Source organism: Leptodactylus fuscus, chromosome 6 (assembly GCF_031893055.1).
Source record: "Leptodactylus fuscus isolate aLepFus1 chromosome 6, aLepFus1.hap2, whole genome shotgun sequence".
NCBI lineage: Eukaryota > Metazoa > Chordata > Amphibia > Anura > Leptodactylidae > Leptodactylus > Leptodactylus fuscus.
Window position 1 is genome coordinate 116,772,302 of NC_134270.1, and position 22,885 is coordinate 116,795,186.

The following is a 22,885-nucleotide window of genomic DNA, read 5'->3' on the forward strand; positions in this document are numbered from 1 at the left end:
ACATCTAGTATTGTTAGGGTCGGGGGCAGCAATAGAAGTAATGGGGTTTTTGAGATAATAGAGGGACTTCCATTCCCGATTGACAGAGACAGTAGAGTTTACTGTCATTTCCCTGGCTGCTCAGTGGTCTGCAGGCCCAGGAAGACAAGGAGCTGTCAAGTATTGGCCTCCAGGAAGATGATCAGTCACCCTAGAAGTAGGTCAGGTTAGCCACACGTGTCTAGACCAGAGACTTCCCATAATTCTCTTCACCTCCTCTCCCGCCCATTGGTTAAATCAGTAAAAGGAAGAAGTAGGCGTTGTCTCACGTTCTTTCAGCAGCCAATCATCATCTTGTTTTTACCAATTCCCTCCTTGTCTCTAGTCCTTACAAGGCGAGTAAGTTAATAACATCCCACGTGACTAGTTGCAGCCATTCAGCTCTCATCATTACCCCTCTGCACGGTAGGCGGGGTAAGTATGGCCCCACCCATATATATTCAGCAACCAATCACTTTCCGTTCTTCTCGATTCCTCTTTGACGGCGCGACCGTCTGGACTTAAGTCACGTGTCTCGTTCTGACCTATCGCTATTCCAAGTTTCTCCTCCCCCTCAGGGCGGGAAGGTCTGCGCGTCCCCTGCCGAATGCGCGCGCCCGGGGCCTTGGTCTTGGCGCGTTTTTCCTTGCATTGTGAACGCGCCTTGTGCTCCGGATCTCGCGAGAAATCCAGCGGTTTCACTATCGTGTTTACACTAATTAAACCCATTACCCCGATAATCCGAACCGAGCCGATCCGGATTAAGTCGGGCGGGTGGTTCCGGAGCGGACCCGATCTCTTTGGCCGAATATCACCTCACGTTCTCCCTACCCCCACCCCCCTTACCAGTCGTCCCGGTCTGACGTAAAATACTAATTTTTTTCGATATTTGGTGACGTAAAATATCGCCTTTTCCAGGTGGGGACAAAATCCTTTCCCTGGGGTGGGGGGGTCGTTTGGAGTTTTCCTCCCCCGCCCCCCATGACCGAGCACCCCGCACTAGTGAGGTGCGGTGCCGGGTTCCGCGCTTAGGAAAGTCCGGGGATTTGCGGCCTAGTGATTGGAGTCTGGATAAACACGACGGCGCAAAGGAGGAGGAGGGAGGTGAGGCCGAGAGGAAGGTCCCCATCCCCTAAAGGGGGCTCCGAGGTGGAAGAGACCCCAAAGTCTGGGGGCAGAAATACCGAGGGCAGTAGGTAAGACACAGTGCTGAAGAGAGAGAGGGAGGGCCGGGAGTAGACAGGGGTTCCCCAAATACACACCCAGGCCTACCTGCCCGGGGAGCCCACACTCCAGCATCATCCATGACAGCCCCGATATAGTGTGCCTGGTGTGGAGGCCATGTCATCACTTATCATTCTCCATCATGCTGCATCTGATGTGTGCAAAGTTTACATTATGGCTGCCCTGGAAAGTTGTAGTCGAAGTGGGGCCTTCATTTCTCCTGGGATACAGATCAGACAATTTTATACATATATAGTAACCACGTCACAAGAGCTGATGTGAGCTATATGTAAGATACTGTATGCATAATACTCAATGGCTGTCCTGGAGATTCAGCTGGGGCAGTGGTTCTGGGTGCATCATGCTGTCATGAAAATGCAGAGTATAAGCCCTTCTCCATTATACTAGGTTAGTTTATAGGGTACTGATGCTAGCCTGTGGTATCAGGAACTCCCATTGAAGTACATGTGTCAGTTTTACCACATCTCTTGTACTGATTTTGCCTGCGCATATTCATTAATGTACTAAAGTGGCACAAACTACTTGCTGCTTTAGTGTAAATTGGTGCGGGTTCACATTGCACTTTTATTTTTACAAACATTTACATATGAATCAAACCATTGTGTCAAAAAAGACGCCTAATGGAATGGCAAGGATTCATGGCCGAACAGCATGCAGTGCAGGCGACCATAGACAAGTGGATGTGCACAGGGGGGGCCTCCACACTGTGTAGTTCAATGCTTGCAGTCTGAAACAAACTTAACATATTTTACCTGTAAAATTAGGAAATTCCTCCAAAACCAGTGTCCGCTTTGCACGAATAAGTGTAGTGTCTGCTGTGGAAGATCCTGGTAAATGCTGATGGAGCTTATGGACTTATAATGGGATCCATCATGTTTCTTTCTGGTTTCCATGGATGATAGCCTATGCTATTTTTCTCATTAAAAAAATTCTGGAACTCAACAATGACACCAGCACCCACCAGTATGGAGTTCTTAAGGTTTCTTATCTTTTACATGTTAAATGGCTATTGGATATTTCCTTTCTTTTTTTTCTTAGAGAAAGGTGATTCTTGCCTGTCACATGATATATGTAAAATTTGTTCTGGGCGCTCGCTACATCTAGATAAAGGGGAAGGTCCATAGTGACAGTCTAATAAAATATTCCCATTTACCAGAGGACTGACTTATTTCAATGCTATTTTTTTTCAGATTTGCTTGGTTCTCAAAAATGTCGTGTGTTTGTACATGTTTGACTTTTCTGTTAGTGTGCTCAATTCTAGTTATAAGAAAAATTAGAAGATGCTCATAGAAACCAACAAGCTTTATTTTCTAAGGCTCAATGGAAAATTAGTTATTTCTACACTAGATTACACTCTTTTTTTCCTGTTTCACTTGGACATTGCCACGTCTTCTATTTAATGGGGGAAATATATAAAGACTGGCATTTTGTGACAGTGAAGGCTATTGAGGGGTAAATGGGTATTTCAAAAATATATGAATAAAGAACAACTATAGGGAAGAAGAAAAAAAAACTTTGAACATTCCACAGTAAAGCCCTTCGATCATTGGAAAGGCAAGTCACTGAGCTCTAGGATCAATTGAGCGCCACTTCTCCCCACTACAGACAGGCTTTCCCTCATGTAAACTTAAAGGGAATGTATTGTAGAATTTTTTTTATATATAAATTAAAATCAGTTAGGGGTGTTCACACTATCGTTAATGTCCATTGCGGTCTTCTGTTATAGGAAGACAGCAACAGACATTAAATGGCCACAGAGTACGGTCACATGTAAACAATGGATGCTATCTTCTGGCATGTTTGTTTACCTTTGTAATGGAGGATAAAGTCCTGAATGCAGGAATATATATTTTGTTACACTAGTAAACAAAACTAACAAGTAAACAAAAAAAGATAGTGTTCTTCATGTTGTTTACATTAATGTCAGTGGGAATGGACATATATTTAATCTGTGACTGTTTAATGTCCGTTGTTGTCGTCCTATGACTGAAGACTGCAACGGACATAAACGGGTAGTGTGAAGGCCCCGTTAGTGAAACATTAGTTATAACTTAGGACTGGTTCACATCTGTGTTCTGTATTCCGTTCGGGAAGTCCGCTTAGGGACCCCTCCAAATGGAATACTGAACGCATTAAAAAGCGGTTTGCAAAGAAAGCGGTGTCCGCACAAATCATGTGGGGGTCTATGGGGTCTGTGTACTTTCTTTGCTGACCGCTTTTTAATGCGTTCGGTATTCCATTCCCCAATCGGGCTTCCTGAACTGAATGCAGATGTGAACGGGACCTTAAGAAACCTCTGTTTTTTTGGAAAGCACCCAGACTTTTTCTACGCCAGCTCTGTTGTAATATGTAGTAGAAAAGTGAGGTTATTTTTGGAAATCTCCATCTAGCTCTGAAGGTTAGGGCAATTTACTGAACGTTTCTGCCATTTTGTGCTCACAAAGTTGATGATGACATCCGTCATTGTAATGGCTCCCTTGATGTATTATGGTTGGTTTCAGTTGTCCCAAAGGGGGGATAATTGTGGCAAACCTTACACCTCCAGAGTCTAGTCTGGAGGGATTAGTAACTACAGTTTGCTGGTTACATTTTTATTTTACGGCAGTAATAAATGTTTTTTGACTCCTGAATGTGAAAGAAAAAAAAAATTGTGGATATAAAAAATCAAAACTTAAAATAGTGGTATAGTTGGCCATAAGTCAGTCAGGTTGTTTTTTTACAGTGTCTCTGAGAAGTAGATTTTGGTTGCTGTGGGGGCTGTGATTAGATTAACTCATCTTTAACAAAACAATGATCTTTCTATTAAATGAATTGCCTAAAAAGTGGAATATGTGGATTGTCGCAGATTTGTGATTGAGTGGAGTAAACTGCACCAAAGTAATAGAATGTGTCTAGGTACGACCAAATGATGCAGATTTACTAAACAATCAGATTTTTTTTTTTTCAAACCCATTTGCCTAGTTGGGGGGAAAATGTGTATTGCTTAGCACATTGAGTGTGCAATGTGTTTTTTGAGCAATTTGTACTACCGTAGTTTCTTCAGAAATGTATGCATCATATCACTGGATTTATAAGTTTCCTTTAAGAAGGCTGGGTACGTTCTCATTTGGAGAACTGTTGTTAGGAGAAGAAACTTGCTTAAGAAGTGCTGCCATTTTGACAAGCCACATCTGTCACCTGAAGCTTTATGAGACTTCCTCAGTGATTTGAGTTTAGTTTCAAGGATTGGTTAAAATGTCTGATAGTGACTTGTCATAGTGACAGATATTTCCAGAGATAATTGTCACATCTGATGGGGCGCTGTGTAATGCACGGTATGTTAATAGCCTCTTCAGTGGTTGGAGCTCAGCTGCTATAACAAAGTCAGAATATTGCCACTGTCTAAACCTAGTTTAAAAAGTAGGGAGATTTCATTTCTAATAGAGACTTCCCATCACACAGATATTTTTATTGATAGCAGTGAAAATTGTCAAAAATGTTCTAATGTATGAAGAATTAATAATTATCCTTGTAAAATATAGGGTCACCTCTAGAATTAATTTTGTATGCAGTTTTTAAAAAAAGTATTTTCCCAGTACTTAAAAATTAATAACTTTTATTTGTTAATTTTACAATACGGTAAATATTCCTTAAGTTAGTCATCTTCCCAGTATGTTTCATATATTGGATTCCTATAGTTTACAAGATTTCGATTTACAGTCCTCAAATGAATCCCCCCCCCCCCCAATCCCAGGGGGTGACAATCTTTCCTGCTCAGGTAAAGGTGAGCTTCACATCCTAATAGTCATAGGAAAAATATCTTTGTGCCGTGTTAGCCAGTGGGTATGGAATAAAACATTTTTTGAGAGAAGTCTTCATAAAGGTATCTACTAATAAAGGTATCAACTACTGAAGACTTCTCTCAAAAAAAAAAAAAAAAAAAAAGTTTTTTCCTAATAGTCAGTGTAGCTAGCATTTGTAGACATTTTTTGTACTGTTATTAATTGAGCAAGGGTGGCAGTGAATTCATAAGGAATGGGAATATAACTGAAGAACATCTACTTCTTCCTGATAGATCAAATTCTGAATTTGTCCTCAGCCTTATGATGGAGAGACAAGCTATATGCTACAGACTACATATAGGGCATTTTGCAATGTTATTTGTCTTGTCTAGCGCCATCATATTCCACAGTGCTTTACAGACATCAGTTACTGTCCCATAAATGGCTCAATCTAAATTCCTTATAGGTAAGTCTTGGGCACGTGGGAAAAAAACAAACACAGGGGGAACATATAAACTTGCAGATATTGTCCTTGACATCAATGATAACTACTGAGCCACCATTTTCTAGATAGGTAAATGTATTTCTGAGAGCTTTTTCATAAATGTTTTTGGTGGCATTTAGAACATTCATTTTAAAAAGGGAGAAAATGTTATCTATGTTTTTTTTTTCTGTTTAATCTTAACCGTTTTCTTTGTTTTGCTGCTATATAGAAATCGCATGTATGGAAGAAATGAGAGGAAAAAATAAAGGTTATTTAGGAAAGAAAATTTATGTGCTATCCTGAGGATAATACAGTTTGGGAACAATGCAGGTTCTGCTGATCAGTGTGGTGGCAAGGCATTCTCCAGTGTGAATGGAGCAGCAGGTTGAGCATGCTGTCAATTTACTCATTCTCTGTGGGGCTGCCAGAGATGGCAGAGCCTATTCTCATAGAAAGAAATAGAGGAGGCACAGAGGTGGGATCAACCACTCCTTTTTAGGGTCAGTGCACACAGAGTTTTTTGGCGAGGATTATGATGCTGAATCCGCCTCAAAATCAGCCTCCAAAAAAGCCTTCCAATAGAACTCTATTGGAGGCTCATTTTGAGGTGGATTCAGCATCAAAATCCTCGCCAAAAAAATCCGTGTGCACTGACCCCTGATTTGGGACTTGTTGACTTCTGCTCCTACTGATCAGCAAGATGCCCCACCCCTTTCCTGTAGCAAATAGAAAATAATAATCTAACCTTGAAATGTATTGTTCAGAGTTAGTGGTTTTTTTTTTTTTTTTTTTTTTTTTTTAATTTCTTTTCAAGTAGAGATGAGGAAGAGAACAACCATTATGAATATGCATAAAGATATGAATATATGTGAATATTTAGCTTGTATAGTGCCATCATATTCCGCAGCGCTTTAAAGACATTAACAATCATTGTCCCATATAGGGTTTTCAATCTACTTTCCCTATCAGTATGTCTTTGGAGTGTGGGAGGACACTGGAGTACCTATAGTAAACCCACGCAAATACTGGGCACATACAAATTCCTTGCCTATGTGGTCCTTGGCAGGATTCGAACCCAGGCCTCCAGCACTGCAATATACACTTTTTTTTTTTTCTCTAATTTTATTTATTTTGTTAAGGTTTTTATTATAGGCTATTTGGTTACTACATCTTTGACCTACTGGGTTATTGACAGTTAAAGCAGTCATGTTTTCTTCTGTGTCAACAGGATGTGTCACCATTCTAGTTGCTTTTGAATCCCCATACTAAAAATTGTTAGTGAGAAATCATTTAAAAGATGTCGAGCAAATCTATCAGTCGCCCGTGGCTGATGTTACTTTTTCTACTGACACTTGTTTCGTTTTCTCTCACCTGTCAGGTGTGTGTGTAAAATAAGAAAAGTAATGCATACTCATATACGTGTATATATCCTACCTCGATCTGAGTGTTCCACTGAAAACAGTGGGAGCTAGATTCAGGACAGAATTGGGGACAAATTCCTCCATGTGAACAAGTCCATACTGTGGTTGAGCGTTGAGAGTGACAAGCGAATCCCTGTCCTCGGAAGTGGTCGATTCTCTGCAGGAGTCCCCAAATGATCAGACTTTTACTACTTATCCTGTAATAGTTGTTACTTGTGGGGAAACCTCTTTGTTTAGTCAGTGTATGCGTGTGTATAAGGCTTGGGATTCACAGGCAGTCATAGACCACAGGAGTACATGGAGTTGTGGGCCAGTATGATTTGCATGTGACTTTCTTTTCTCACCTGGATTTTTCTGTGAATTCAAAAAGTCACGGTTCTTTTCACTAGGCACGATAAAGTATGTTGTATTGGGAAAAGTGGTATAGCTTATGGGTACAACTTCTAACAAGGTAAGATGAGCCTCTCTCCTACAGAAAGTTGTGTGATGTATGTCTGTTATAGCTGGTGAAGGAATTCTGTCCTTTATTTCCTCTGATCACATGATGGCGGCCTGATGCATATCAAAAAGCACAATTGCTGCACACCTTGTGATCACATCACATTGTATATAAAGCTATTGCTGGGGGACTTGCCAGTGTCAATAAACCTTACTTTCATGAACATTGCAGGTTTAGCATTTCAGCGCTTGTATCTGGATAGCAGTATAATCCATCTCAGTTCTCCCTCTCCTGGCAGCAGTTGTTTTAGGAGGTATGTGGCAAGTGAGGTAAAATGGTGTCTGCTTTTGCAGAAAGGCAGCATTTAATAAATAGGGGGAGGGAGGTCAGAGTATGAAGCTTATGAAATACCTTCCTAATAGGGAATCCGGAGACCGAGGCATCTGAACTACATGAAATGTGTGTTTTTACATGTGGTTTCCTCTATGCAGAAGGAGGCTTTGTCTGCATTGATTTACAGTCAAGGGAGGGAAAGAGGTCAACCACCTTGGCATTGGACGGAGTCCCTGTATGTTACTGCTAGTAGCTGTATTGTATTACTCAAAGCTCCATTTTCACTTGGGAGTTGACTGCAGATTTGACAGAATCACCGACTGAAACCTGTCATTCTGAACACTGCCCATGAATCACCCTTGTTTTGTTGGACTGCTAAGCTGCTAATAAAAATGTTCCATATTGGTATTCTAGGCTATAATGCGTAATCTGAAATTAATGGAGTTTTGAAGCTTTGACAACTGTTTTTTTTTTTTATTTTTGTCAGAAGGGGCTCCCAAAAGTATGAAGGTGGGGTGGCCTGCTTCAGAATCTCAGCAAACTGGAGTGTAACCTAGCATGAAGTGTTCATCTGTAGTACCACAAATGATTAAAATAGTTACGCTGTTCTCCTTGACATCCATGTCTGTGTAACTTACGGATGTGCTGGGTATATATTTGTTATAAATTGGGAATCCCTTTAATAAGTAAAGATTATATGGAGAATATCGGATCCAAAATTCTTCCCAAATCAACATTAGTTTAGGTTAATAGTATACATTAGAAGCAGGCTCATTTCTGTGGCCATAAAGCAACATAAACATTGGTCGTTTTTTTTGGTTGTTTGTTTAAATAATATAGATATGCAAATCTGCCCACAAGTGCACTGTTCATGTATCCAACTTGCCTACACACAGCCATGAAGCAAGCAGAGGTTACTAAATCACTTGAATTCTACGGTCACCATAGACTGACATCTTGGGTGTTAAACAATTTGGACCAATGTCATCACTGCCCACAGCCATTACTTGTACACAGCTTTCGAGTTTGTGTGATCACTAGGGTGTCTTGCTATATTTGTCTACTAAGTATATAAAGGAATGATTTACGTGTTTCTACTCACTGCGCCAGTATGTGGGCTCTTTTTAATATTGCGTAGATATTTTCTGGAATAATTAATATGCATTATTTTTAAAGATATTTTCCAAATTGTCAAGATCACTGTATAAATCTGAGACAAAGATTCTTTATACTGCAATTCTTAACGGGATTCTACCATTAAAACCTTTTTTTTTTTTTTTTTTTTTTTTTTGTGTGCATAAGACGTCGGGATAGCCTCTAGAAAGGCTATTCGTCTCTTACCTTTACACGTGGTCTCTGCTGCGCCGTTCCTTAGAAATACAGATTTTTACCGGTATGCAAATGAGTTCTCCTGCAGCGATGGGGGCGGGCTCAAACAGCGATGAGGGCGCCCCCACCGGTGCCAGAGAAATGTCTCCAGCACCGCATCCTTCTTCGTCAGCAGCGTCATCATCAATGTCTTCTTCTGGCGCAGGCTTGTAACTTCTAGGCGTTGGGCCTTAAGCAGAGCAGGCGCACAGGTCACGGGAAAATGGCCGCTAACAATACTGTGCAAGCGGCCATTTTCCTGTGGCCTGTACGCCTGTGCAGTCTGTTCTGAAGGAGGCGGTGGCGCTGGAGACAATTCTCTGGCAGCGGTGGGGACCACCATCGCTGTGAGAGAACTGATTTGCATACCGGTAAAAAAAACGGTATTTCTAAGGAACGGCACAGCAGAGACAACGTCTAAAGGTAAGAGACGAATAGCCTTTCTAAAGGCTATTCCGACGTCTTATCCACACCAAAAAAAAAAAAAAGTTTTAATGGTAGATTCCCTTTAAGGGATTTCCCTGCTCTCAGCTTTCCAAAGAATAAAGTACAATGTAACATTGTAGGGCTCCATTTGCTTTGTAATAGTAGTAGATTAATGGAATTCTACCCCACTGCCCTTGCTGTGGGACGTTCAAGTTTTCTATTTCTAAATCCAGTACAAGTCTCAAAAATACTTAGAATTATTCATAGTGCTAAAGTGTCCTTGGCAGCAAGTAAGCAGGTCGCTGACCATCCTATTCTGTTTTTTTTTTTTTTTTTTGTTTTTTTTGTTTTTTTGTTTTTTTTTTTTTTGGGGGGGGGACACTATTATTAAATTGCTGTATACAGATGAGTTTTATATAGCACTCTCATTTGAGACGTTTACTAAAAGCTTATTTGCAAGGTATTTAATTCCAATCCTGACAACCATTACAACACTAAGACGATGCCACCCAGCTTTCCGGAGGAAGTGAATTGCATATAAATATTTCAGCTGGAATTGGTGGAATGGCATCTATTAACAGGCCCTCTTTAAGCAGAAGAAAGTCTATTATAGGTTAAGGCCTGGTTCACATCTGCGTTTGGTATTCCGTTCAGGGAGTCTGCTTGGGAACCACTAATCAGAAACCTATACGTATTAAAAAGCGGTTAGCTAAGAAACCACGTGAACCCCATAGGCTATAATTGGGTCCTTGTGTTTTTCGTGGGGGGGGGGGGGGGGCTGCACAAATCATGCAGAGAGAAAAGTGTTGTTTGCAGTTGGACATCACCCTCAAAGGATTTTCCGGTCTAAAATTTTGATGACCTATCCTAAATATAGGTCACTAATATGAGATCTTTGGGGAACTGACACTTATCACCCCATCATTGGCTGTTCTCTGTGTAGAGCCACTGTGGCTTTGCTGCAATTCAGATGAATATAAGCTGTTCTGCAGTACCTGGTTTGGCTGCTACACAAAGAACAAAGCGGTCTGCTTCCATCATCTGTGTATTAGTTGCTGAGAACAGCTGATGTCATCAGTATTTTTAACCCATAAAACACTAAACGATATAACATTTCTGTTTTTTTTTCACTCAAAACACAACAGATTGGGCTGCATTTTAATAGGCAAGCATATATGATGAAGCCTTCCTTGAATGATTACCTATACATTTTGAACACCAGGGGTTTGTAAGCGAATAATGACATTATAGCCAGAAAAAAAACTTGACTGTTTTACAAAGTAATTCTAAAATGTGTGTTGTGTACATATTGCCACTTTTATTGCCAGTGCAACGCTTCTAAATTCAACCCCCCCCCCCAAAAAAAAAAAAAAAACCAAACAAAACTTCTAGATCTCCTATGAACTGAATCATTGAACATGTTTTATACGGCAGTGTATTAATGCTTAGAGATCTTTTGTTTTGTGGGTTTCTCTTTTCAGATTAGATATTTACTGCAATATACATGCAGAGCTGGTTTTAGAGATTGATACTGCAGCTGTTTTGCAACCCCCTTTAAAAAAAAAATAAAAAAATGCTATTTCACTTTCTCTGTTTTGTAATTGCAGTGGAAATGATGGAAGAATTGCATAGCCTGGACCCTCGGCGCCAGGAATTGTTGGAGGCAAGATTTACAGGAGCTGGTGTTGCAAAGGTAACCGTCAAGAGTATATAACAGCAGTTTGGCTTTGTATAAAGACTTACGTTCACATGTAGGAATTTGCTGAATTTGTCAAGCAGAAAAATTCTGGTTCAGGCATTTGAAGCAGAATTGTATCAGCTTGTCAAAAATCGGCAAGGATTTCAACACCAAATTTAAAGTAGAATTTGAAGAGTGCCACTGTATTTTGCTTTCATTGGACAGGCATAAATTCCGCTACTGAATTTTGACAAATTCTTCGCTGACATAAAAAGTATGTTTTCCACTTTGTGTTCATTTCACTGGTTGTTATTGGGTAAAATCTGCCTGAAGAACAAGTAGGATGCTTATTTATTCTACTAGCTGAAAAATTACTGCCTCCCATGGAAATGAATGGATTGGATGGTGGATTTCAGGCGGTAATTGAGTTTTTAATTTTTTTTATTTTTGGTGGTATCCAAAGAATAGACATCAATATCAAATCAATGAGGGGGAACTCCTGGCCCCTATATGGGTTAAAAGTTAGTGACTGCTGCTTGACCTGGGACTATACAGTATACGGAGCTAGAAGCAGAGGCTGCCATATACTGTATGGTGGTCATGTGACATTGCTGTATCTGATATCACGTTCATTCCAAATAACATCTGATATCTACACTTGCTCGTAGCTGGCATAAGTTTCAGCTTTACAGGCTGAGAGGTGACACGAGATATCCCAAAATTAAGAGGAATGAACATTGAATCGTTTTGGCACTGTGTTAAGGAGGTTGCAAATATGCAGCATAAATACGGACATGTGAAATATGCCATAGTGCCGAAAAAAATGTGATTTTTCAAGGGACCACATGGTGACTCAGTGGTTAGCACTGCAGCTTTGCAGCGCTGGAGTACTGGTGTTCAAATCCCACCAAGGGCAAAAAAACATCTGCAAGGAGTTTGTATGTTCTCCCTGTGTTTGCATGGATTTCCATCCCATATTCCAAAAAGACACACTGATAGGGAAAAAATGTACATTGTGAGTTCTATGTGGGGCTCACAATCTACATTTAAAAAAAAAAAAAAAAAGTGATTTTCAAAGTTTATTTTTAGGGTTTTCCAATTGACATTTTAGGATGGTCGAAAAGTTGTTCTCACCCTTCCTTGTTTCACCATATGTAAGGTTGCATTGCGGTCACGACTTGCTGTGAATGTTGCAACATAACCTGAATTTAGAAGTCCTTTTTTACATAATAAAGTACAACCATTTCTACGTGATCCTAAGGAACCTGTTTGGTGTAAATTGATGTTTGTTTTTTTTAAATTTTACTTTGTAGGGACAGTTGAATAGTGAGTCTTCTAACCAAAGTCTCTGTAGCCTGGGTTCTCTGAGCGACAAAGAACTTGAGGTATGATTATTGTTAACTGTTCATTAAACCTTTATAGTAAATGGGTAACTGTCTGGTGCGTCACATTAAAACTGCAAATTGGTAATGCTAGATGTTTGTGCTTTAAGTATTTTTAATTGTTCTGTATACACATGAATTTCCAGCCTTTATTGTGCATGCTTGGATACAACATTTGTAGGCCCTGTTTACATAATTTTTAACGTATACGCTGGCCAAGCTATCAGCCTATGTGTTAGATGCAGGCAGTGCTAAACAGTTTCATCTGTATCCTATAGGTTATGATAGAATACATTATAGGCCATGAGTTGTTCTTTCAGTAGCTTTTTATAACCTCTACCCTGGTCATATGGACACCACCAAATGCTATACAGTGGCATCCGTGATCAATAAATTATGATGCTAAAAAATGTATAGTGGGCAAATGTAGGTTAGACTGAATTAAAAATGTCATGTCAACAGGCCCTTATATATAGGAATTTTGTCATTGCCACTCTTCCGGCTTTGTTCTTGTAGTTCAGTGGCTTCCTACCACTCTCCATGCCTTAATGGCATATACTAAGGATATGTCAGCAATGAGAAACTCTATTAAATCCTGACATTTATATACACCATTATTTTTTTGTATTTATTTAAAACCAAGTGTTTAACAGTCTAGCGTCGATAAATTTTTATCTATACATATAGGATAAAAAATTCATAAAATCACTTAAAGGCAATCTACAAGACTAGCTTAAATATATTGTCAATCTCCCTGTGCTTGGGCCACATTAAGCCTTTACTACTCAGTTCCCAACCTCTAAATGGTCTCTCTACAAATCAACTAATAAGTCAAATTCATAAATACCGTATTTTTCGGACTATGACGCACTTTTTTTCCCCCAAATTTGGGGGGAAAAGAAGGGTGCGTCTTATAGTCTGAATGTGGCGCCTGGCATCCGCTGTACTAGAGAGACGGATGCCGGCAAGGGATAGATGCCGGGGCCTGAGACATCGCTGCGCTCCTCTGCATGAAGCCAGCAGCGGCAGGGGCGATGCTATTCCGCTCCTCCGTCCCCCCGCCGCTGGCTTCATGCAGGACAGTGGAGCGCAGCGATGTCTCAGGCCCCGGCACCTGTGATGGCGTCTATCCCTCCCCGGCATCCTCCTCTAGTACAGCGGATGCCGGGTCAGTATCAGCGGCCCCTTCTCCCCCGGGGCCAGTCCCCACCGGCCCCGTACCTGTGAATTTGCAGGCCGGCTCCTGCGCGGCGATATCGCAGGAGCCGACCTGTTCGGGTGACAGCCGGGAGCCTAATGAGGCTCCCAGGCCTGTCACTGCTGTATTAGTATTGCGGCTGGTCTCTATGACCAGCCGTAATACTAATAGACAGAATGTCCCATAGACGGCAATACAGTTGTATTGCCGTCTATGGGACTTGCAATCAAGTGACCGCAGGTTCAAGCCCCTGGGGGGGGGGGAATAAAATAGTTAAAAAAAAAAAAAAAAAAAAAAAAAAAAAAGCTTTAAAAATATAAATAAAAGTTCTAAATCACCTCCTGTCCCTAGAAAATATATATATATATATATATATATATATATATATATATATATATATATATATATATATATATCATAAACCACCGGGTTTTTTTTCAACACAAGGTGATCTAAGCAATAGATATTCCCCTAAATGGTATAACTAAAAAGTACAGCTGGCCCCGCAAAAAAAACACTCTATGCATCCCCATACAGCTGCAGGGTCACCTGTCAATGTGGCCTTGCAGCTGTTGCAAAACTACAACTCCCATATATTAAATATTTTACCATTTTTTGCTTCAAAAATTTTTTTCCCTATTTTCCTCCTCTAAAACCTAGGTGCGTCTTATAGTCCGAAAAATACGGTAATAAATAAATCCGATTTCATGAATGAATATATATAATAAACTAGCAGGAGAACTCTGCTTCACATGGGTATATTGAATTTTTTTTTTGTTTAGTGGCCCCATAAAAATTGCCCAGTTTTGCACCGGTGTATTTTGTATGTCGTTTGTTTGTGTCCATGAGCATCATGTGATCATGTGTATCTGTTTGAATATCAGTGAAAAACCTGTGATTGGTTGTGACGGATACCTGGAGTAAAGCTGTGTGAATGTGACCTTGTGTAACAGTGTCATCTACAGCGCCCTGTCCCTTTAAAGCTGACATCCTCCAGCATGTGGTACTGTGTGCAGAGGCACGTGTCTAATCCTCCGGCATGTGGTACTGTGTGCAGATGGGTGTGTCTAATCCTCTGGCGTGTGATACTGTGTTCTGATCTGTGTATCTAATCCTCTGTGTGTATCTCAGTTTGGATATCATTGTTAGATTGTGCATGTTGAGTGACCATGTGTATGACAGTTGAAATATGAGTGAAAGACTTGCAGGTTTGTATTATCCTATGGGGGTTATTGTTTTGGGAATACTGTATCTCCGGAATGGTATGTCTGAGACAGTTGAGGCCTGGTCTTAAACCTTCCTGGGCACCTGATGTACTGTATCTGTGTGCCAAATTTGGTGAAGATTGGTCCAATCGTTTGGTCGCACATAAAGGACAGACACACGGACAAACTCATTTTTATAATATAGAGAGTTGAGATACTATTTTACTAATCCATAAACTTCAGTATGTCTAATACATATACATAATTATAAAATGAATACAAAAATTCCATATAAGAAAGTGTAAATATATAATAAATTCAGAAAATCTAAGGCAATGGGAATATGCAATAAGATCAAAAAATACACATAACCATCATAGTATTGTTAAAGAAGATTTAATGAGGCCCAAACAGCTAAACTAGCATATAAGAAGAAATGCATGTGACATCACAACAATAGTAAAGCCTGGAATAATAATTCTCAGGCTATGCATCAGAATTCATACATGTTGATATTCAGACCAGATAATGGGATGATGGCAGACATGGAAAGACAAAACTCTACTCATAGCGCCGCTCCGCCTGGCGACTTCATTAGAGGTGCTAAAATGGTCATTGAATATTCGATGCGTTTAACCCCTTGGTGTTTGGCTGCTTACACGGAAACCTGTGGCGGGGAGGTATTCTATCGAATGCTACTCGCTCATCTCTAGTCACAAACACATCCTAATTATTGTCCCCCACAATTAATGATTAAAATCGTATTTATGAATTTGTATTCGCTGATTTGTATAGAGACCATTTAGAAGTTGGGTTTTAGTAGAAAAGGCTTATTGTGGCCCAGGCTACAGGGAGATCGGTTTAACCCATTTACTGTCAAAAAAAAATGTTCAACAATTTTTGTTTTATTTATGTCTGTTTACATCCCAATAGAAAGAAAAAACATATTTTGTATTTCAGTATCCCCAAATGGGGATCTTGGCACCCACTGTCTAGTTTTGATGCCATATTTAAAAGCATTGCATGTGCAGCCCGACATTGCATGTTTAGGTTTCCTATAATGGGCGATATCCTGGCGGAGCAAGTGAATTTCCTGTTTATATTCCTCAATGACAAGCGGGTTAAATACCTGATCCCCTAATGGGGATCATGGCAGTTAATGGGTTAAATACATTCAGTCTTGTATATTGCTTTTAAAGGATTTTTTTTTTTTTTTGTATTGTATTTTTGATATATTTTGGGTGTTTCTTTTCATATCTCTCTGTCTACTGGTGATTTTTGATTATTGTTTGCAGTATGTTTACGGCACTCTAACTTATTATAGAGAGTTGATGGAATAAAAGTGTCTATTTTATTTTCTGTCTTTTGTAACCCTGAGATCGAGTGCAGGTTTTCCCCTCATGTAGCAGGACAGAAGTGCATATTTCTGTGTCATTCTAAAAGGTCTCTCTTTAGCAGACTCCAGAGAAAAAACAGAATGACCAGAGGAATCGCAAGAGGAAGGCAGAACCATATGAAACCAGCCAAGGTGATGTTTTGGACGATGGACTTGCCACTTAATCTCATTAATCACATAATACATCTTGTAGCTGAACCGACAAAGATGTCATATGGAATAACAATCAGAGGTTTTGGATAAAGGGCATATACTACAGTTATTATACTAAGATTTCTGTATTCTACTGGGTCATCATTGAGGAGGTGTTAATGCAGTCTGTGCTCCATTAAAGGTAATCTGTCACCAGGTTTATGTGGATCTGAGGATATCATAAATTAGTGACAGACTACCTGCTTATTGCAGTCTCACTTATGTCCACTGGTATCAGTATAAATGTCGGTCACCCGGCGGACCCCATTATATTTTCAGTTTGGTTACCATAGTGGACCCGAACAATGGAGACCTGTTCTCAGATGTGAATCTAGTTTTAGTTTATCAATCTATCACATCCTTCACACAATTGATGAAATAAAGATGTTTTTATGCCAGGGATAAATACAGGTAACTTGACTTCTTTGCTCTAGCACTTGCTCTGAATTGTTTCTGCTGGGCTAAGACTTTATTCACTTGTCATATAAGCAGTCCTTGTGGGTGATGTAGTTAATGCAAAATACAGGTACAGATTCAGTGAGTAGAAATTGGAATACAATGTTCTTAGAAGAGAGTAAAAGAAGGGCACTCACCAATTGATGTATCTTCTTAAAATCAAATCCTTTTTATTAGGTACATTTAAAAACAGCCTTTTGGGAGGGAGGAATAACATTATAGGCGAAAAGAAGAGAAATTGGAATACCTTTCACAAGTCTTCCTTAGGAAAGGTCTCACTTGTTTGCTGTGGAGTAAATATTGCATCCTGTTGAGCAAAATCTTAATATTTTGTGGCACTGTACATATAAAAAGGGTCTACTTCTAGAACGAAAATACGATATTAACTGCACAGCAGCGTGTGTGGATTGGTGCATGAGTGGGAGACCACAGAAGACAATTGTATTAGTTTGTGATGGAGATTGTGAGCATATACATACAGAAATGTTCATTGTAAGATGCAGGTGGTGGTAGGTAAGGGTTTGGATGTACAGTTTATAAGAGATGGTGGAATAAGACATTACCCATTATGAGGTAGTAGAATTTTGAGACTGGGGAAAGTGTGTAGATATTAACTCTAACTTAAGGGATTTCTGTAATATTGATATATTTGTGTGTATGAACTTTTAAGTGTGCATATAGAATGGACTCTCTAAAAGGACCTTTCACTACCTCCACCAATTCAAGATCTTATCCTCAACTGATTCCAACACAACAACAAGCAGGTAGTTTTGGTGCCTAATGTGCCATTTAGGTTCTCTACTGTCAGAATGGCGGTGTCAGGCAGGGGGGTGAGATTCAGAACTCCAGAGGAAGCCGGTGTCGGAGCTCAGAATCGCACCCCTTGTCTGCTCCTGCCTGATATCGCCCTCCTGACACTACAGAGACTAAATAATAGGGTTGAGCGATCGGAATTCCGATCCCAATCTTTTCTGGCGGGATTGAGGTCAGAGGTTATCTCAAGATCTGCTCAACCCTATTCATGTATATATCATTAATAGATTTGAGCGATCGGAAAAGATCAGATCCCAATCGGCAATCGAGCAAATTTCACGATTGGGATCGGCTGGAAAATGATCGGAAATCGGATTTTAAAATCGATCCTGAAATCTCAAGATTAGCTCAACCCTACTAAATAACAAAGAGAACAACATTGGTTGCTCAGAAACGGTGGAGAATAGAGAAAAAAATTCCAACTGTGTCAAAATGAGTGGATCAGTAGCTAATAATTGATGTAAAGAGCTGGATTTGTTGGAGGTGGTGAACGTTCCTCTAAGTTATCCTCAAGTTTGTCAATTTGTCTCTCATTGTGCAGTTATGTTAAAGCCAGATTTTTTTGTGTATGTAAAATTATATTATCTTTATAGAATTAAAATCTGTAATTTCAAAATTCAAATTGCTACTTTTGTATTGCCTTAAATTGAACCTTGGGTTTTTTTGCGTGCTTTTAGGGAAGAACACTCCTAGAGGACATAAAATTAGTGATTATTTTGAGGTAAGAATAACTTTACAATTACTGTAAGTGATAATTTTATCCTGTATAGCTTCTACTAATATGCTAATAAATTACTTTGTCACTTAATATATAATAGTGCATACTACACAGAATTGGCCTTTAAACCAAGTGGGTACATTTCAAGGAGTTGATTGCTAAAACTGTCCAGGGTTAAAAGTTGTCAGTCAAAGTAAAATTGTAGTTTTACTTTCTAAGCACTTTATTCTCTTTATTTACATCTTGCTCCTGGTGAAGGAATTGTCCTGCCTGTTTTGAGCCGAATAGGGATATAGCCAGTAGTTTTAAGACATCTTATCATTTATTTATTTTTTTTATTTTTTAATGCAGTTTGCTGGGGGAAGTGGCCCGGGGACAAGTCCAGGGAGAAGCGTTCCACCGGTTGCCAGATCCTCACCGCAACATTCCTTATCAAACCCATTACCCTTACCGGTAAATCTTTTATGTTTATGGTAATTTTACTTAGCAGGCAAGGAGTGTTGGGTGTGTTTTCAAGTGCAGGTTTTGTGCAGAATTGCCCCACTGCAGGGTAAAGGTGGCAATACACAGTAGATGGCTGTAGGACGTAATGTTCCTATATCTGCACACTATTCCCCCGACGTCGCTATATACAGTACATTCACACTTTATACCTGTGGCAGACTTGGTTGCGGTACTGATAATGTCTATGGGCACCTTTTAAAAACTTGAAATTGACAAATTGATGGTAGAGATCACTACAAATGTCTTTTGCCACATTTTGTAGATATTGAGGTATGAAACAGATTTTATAACTTGGCCCAATTACTTTCTTTTTAATATGTTCTAAACTGAAAATTGTTATAAAGATTGGGATTGAAAGTTGGTTCAGATAGGAGTTTAAGTTTTCACAACAAGAAAGGTACAGGGGAAAACTCAAGATTGACTCCTCACGGAGTTCAAAAACTTTTTCATAGGTTAGTTATAGTTCATGTGCTTTAGATTCATTTCAACATGTGCATTGCATATTTGCTACTGTAGAGTGTGGGAGACACCCTGTTGTCTTGGCTTGTTGTCACATTTTCACACTTACTGTTTAGGATAACATTTGCTAGGGTGTAGGTCTTGCATAAAGCTGTAAATTTGTCACGCATGTAATTTGTTCCTAAATGATTAAGGGACTAAAGAGGCTATCCTAATACAATGACTTGCCAACTGTCCAAATAATAGGTGCTAAGTGTTTTGTTTTTTTCGGGACCCCTTTAGTCAAAGGGGGGCCCTGTGACCACACATACTAAGTAATTCTGGCATAACCCTTATAAAAGACAGCTGTCAGATGTTCTTGGTCTCTGGTAGCATCGCTTTCTGCCTTACATGTTCATAATATAGTGACTTGATCTATATCACTGCAGAAAGTATATATGTATATCTGTTTTAAAAGTAACCGTGAATGTTTTTACATTTTATGCATAGCCACATTCAACGTATGTTAGAAAGCCTTTTCCAAAATATAACCTCGTCAAGCCAGGCTTTGACCCTTTGAATGTTAACGAGTGCATTTGTTCATTGAAAATAAGTGTAGCTGTTAAATACTGAAGGACAGATACTTGAAAAGTTGCATCATTTTTCACAATGCATGTTTTATGTGCATGAGACACTAATTCCATTTTTTAGTAGCCATATTTAGACAAATTTATAATTTGGCTAGCTGCAGATTAAATCTATATCCAATTACATTGCAGATACCATGTGAATGTACTGTATGCACTATGTATTTACTCTAATGACCGGTATCTAAAGCCTAAGGCTAAAGGGACCCGGTTAATCTGGCAGTTCCATAAATTTTAAATGGAGCAGTAGTGTGCATGTTTTTTTTTTTTTTTTTTTTTTTTTCTTTAATGAAAAAAATCTTTTGCAGAGTCAAAGTAGCCCTCCTTCCTCCACGCCAGTGAACCTAGAGCATTCCTGTATCCCTATCAAACAGATTTCCGTCCAGCACAGACAAACACAGGTGAGAAAACATTTAATGCCAATAAAAAAAAAAATTCATGCTATGACTGAAAAATGGTTACATCTAAGGTTAACTAATGTATTGCATTTTATTTTTCATTTTACAAATTTTTCAGTCTGACCTCACAATGGATAAGATATCCGCTCTTGAAAACAGCAAAAACTCCGACCTAGAGAAAAAGGAAGGGAGAATAGATGACTTATTAAGGGTAAGTGCTGTTTTTGATATCTGTTTTAGGGTATTGTCCATTTGCATAAGATTTCTCAGTCTCGCTTGTCACAGTTGCCTGGTAATAAACACACTTGTGCTGCGGCATTACAATTTGCAATTTACAAAAAGTAAAACTGTTTCTCATTTATTGTGGACACAGCACATGAGTATAGACTTGGCTTCTATGATTCTACCTTTTAGGATTGACTAAAGATCTCAGTTCTGCCTCTGGGCTATATCTTTTTCACAGACTCTATGCTGTTCAGTTTTAGCCTAGAGTTCCTAGGAGGTAGGCACGACTTGCAATCAAGCCTTCTGAGTTTTTAGCATGTGCCCCATAAGGTATGGCCTCACTGGTCAAGCAGTCCCAACTGCTGCAGTGGAGAATGGAATACCGGTGACCTCATTCCCAAGTGACCCTTCTGTTCCTGAAGACAACGGATCGTGCCCTACTAGCATCTTTCAGAGCCCTTTCCCTCTGGAGAGGTTCCCAATTTGGGGGTCCTTCTTTCTAGGGCCCACAGAGCTGTGGCCTCCATCTTGAAGAAGGCCCTTTTTTTTTTTTTTTTTCTTCTTTTTTTTTTTCCTCTCTATCCAAGTGCTGCGACCCTGTTCTCCTCTGTAATACAAGCAGCTGACTTCCACGACCTCCTTCCCCCTTTTTAGGGAATCTCATTGAGGCCCTGAGAATCTCTTTAATCCCTGAATGACCTTCCAGAGCCCCTGGGCTACCCTTCTGTGCCAGGGGTGCTTTGCCGCCGGCCACTTCCTTCTACTTTTTACTAGGCCACAACTAGGTCCGCCTCTATCTTGGGCTTCAACGACTCGTCCTAGCCCTCTCATTGGCCCAGGGGCAGTCCCTTTCTTTACTTACAATCCCATGAACATGGGAAGTCCTGTTCTTCTCCTCAGAAAACTCTGTTTTCTTCATCTCTGCGTTTGGGGTTGTGGGTAAGATTTGAGCATGCCTTCTGCTCAATTCAACTCGCATCCTCTGCAGTTGGCTTGCTGGGGGAAGTCTCAGCCCAGCCTTGACCATCTGATGCTTCTGCCTCCCTGGGTTCTCCAGGAGCTTCTTTGGTGGCTCTCCTTCCCAGGAATCACCCAGGGAAAGTCCTCTCTCCCTCACCGTTGGCAGGTGATTTCCACTGACGCCAGTCTTCTCGGTTGGGAAGGGTTCTTCGGTGCCTTGACCGTTCAGGCCCTGTGGTCCAAGTCAGAGTCCTTCCTTGAGATCTACCTGCAGGAACTGAGAGTCCTCTTCCTTGCCCTGTGTCAATTGACCTCTCTCCACCAAGTACATCCAGCCAGAGTTTAGACCAACAAAGTCTACCACGATCTCCTACTTGATCAGGGGGGCTCAGAAGCCAAACACCATGCAAGAAATTTTCTCCTTTGGTCAAATCATTACATTCCACTCCTGTCTGCGGTCCAGATTCCAGGCTTAGGCAGTTGGGCTGCAGACCAGAAAAAAAACTTGATCCAGGCTTTACCAGGAGATATTTCTCCACTTGTGCTCCTGCTGGGGTAAGCCTGACGTCGACAACTTCGCCTCCCACCTGAACCACACTGTCTCTCAATACGTGGCCTCTTCCTCTTCAGATCGACCTGTTTCAAGGTCCACTGTTCCACCCTTTCCTCAGTTGCTCTTAATGTTATGGCTGTTAAAGCTGTTGTGGGTTTTATTGGACCCTGTTATTCAGACCATGCCCAAGGCCCATAAACTCCAGTCTGCTAAGATCTGTCATTGCACATATAAGGACTACATGCAGTGGTGTGAGACTTTCCGCCTTTTTTTTTTTTATATTCCCCAGCCTTCACAGAATCCTAACCTTTCTCCAATCTAGTTTGGACCAGATACTGTCTGCCTTTATTAAAGGGCATGTTTCTGCCCTTTCCATTCTTTCAGAAGACTGACTTTCTGGCCCCTAGTGAAGACTTCCCTGCAAGGAATGGTGCACTGTGCTCCTCCCTACTCGTCTCCCATGGGATTTCAATCTCATTCTTGAAACTCTTCCCTCTCCATCAAATCTGTGTGTCAGATTTCTATTTTCCTTCTGTCCTAGTAGTTGTCTTCCTGGTGGCTGTTACTTCCATCTGCAGGGTCTCTGAACTGACTGTTTTTTCTCGGAAACCTCCTTTTCTTGTTTTC

General features: G+C 40.2%; 1 protein-coding gene across 2 annotated transcripts in view; it reads left to right on the forward strand.

Annotated features, from left to right (window-relative positions):
- The first annotated feature begins 658 nt into the window (after window positions 1-658).
- TLK2 (tousled like kinase 2) overlaps window positions 659-22,885 on the forward strand; it is a 37,054-nt gene continuing 14,827 nt past the window's right edge. The window contains exons 1-8 of one of the 2 annotated variants that reach the window (XM_075277117.1): window positions 659-1,214; window positions 11,103-11,188; window positions 12,487-12,558; window positions 16,414-16,486; window positions 18,493-18,536; window positions 18,885-18,986; window positions 20,431-20,523; window positions 20,639-20,731. In XM_075277117.1, the coding sequence (XP_075133218.1) occupies window positions 11,108-11,188; window positions 12,487-12,558; window positions 16,414-16,486; window positions 18,493-18,536; window positions 18,885-18,986; window positions 20,431-20,523; window positions 20,639-20,731 (558 nt within the window). In that variant the 5' untranslated portion in view covers window positions 659-1,214; window positions 11,103-11,107. The remainder of the gene's footprint in view (window positions 1,215-11,102; window positions 11,189-12,486; window positions 12,559-16,413; window positions 16,487-18,492; window positions 18,537-18,884; window positions 18,987-20,430; window positions 20,524-20,638; window positions 20,732-22,885) is intronic. The other variant, XM_075277118.1, reaches the window with a different exon arrangement.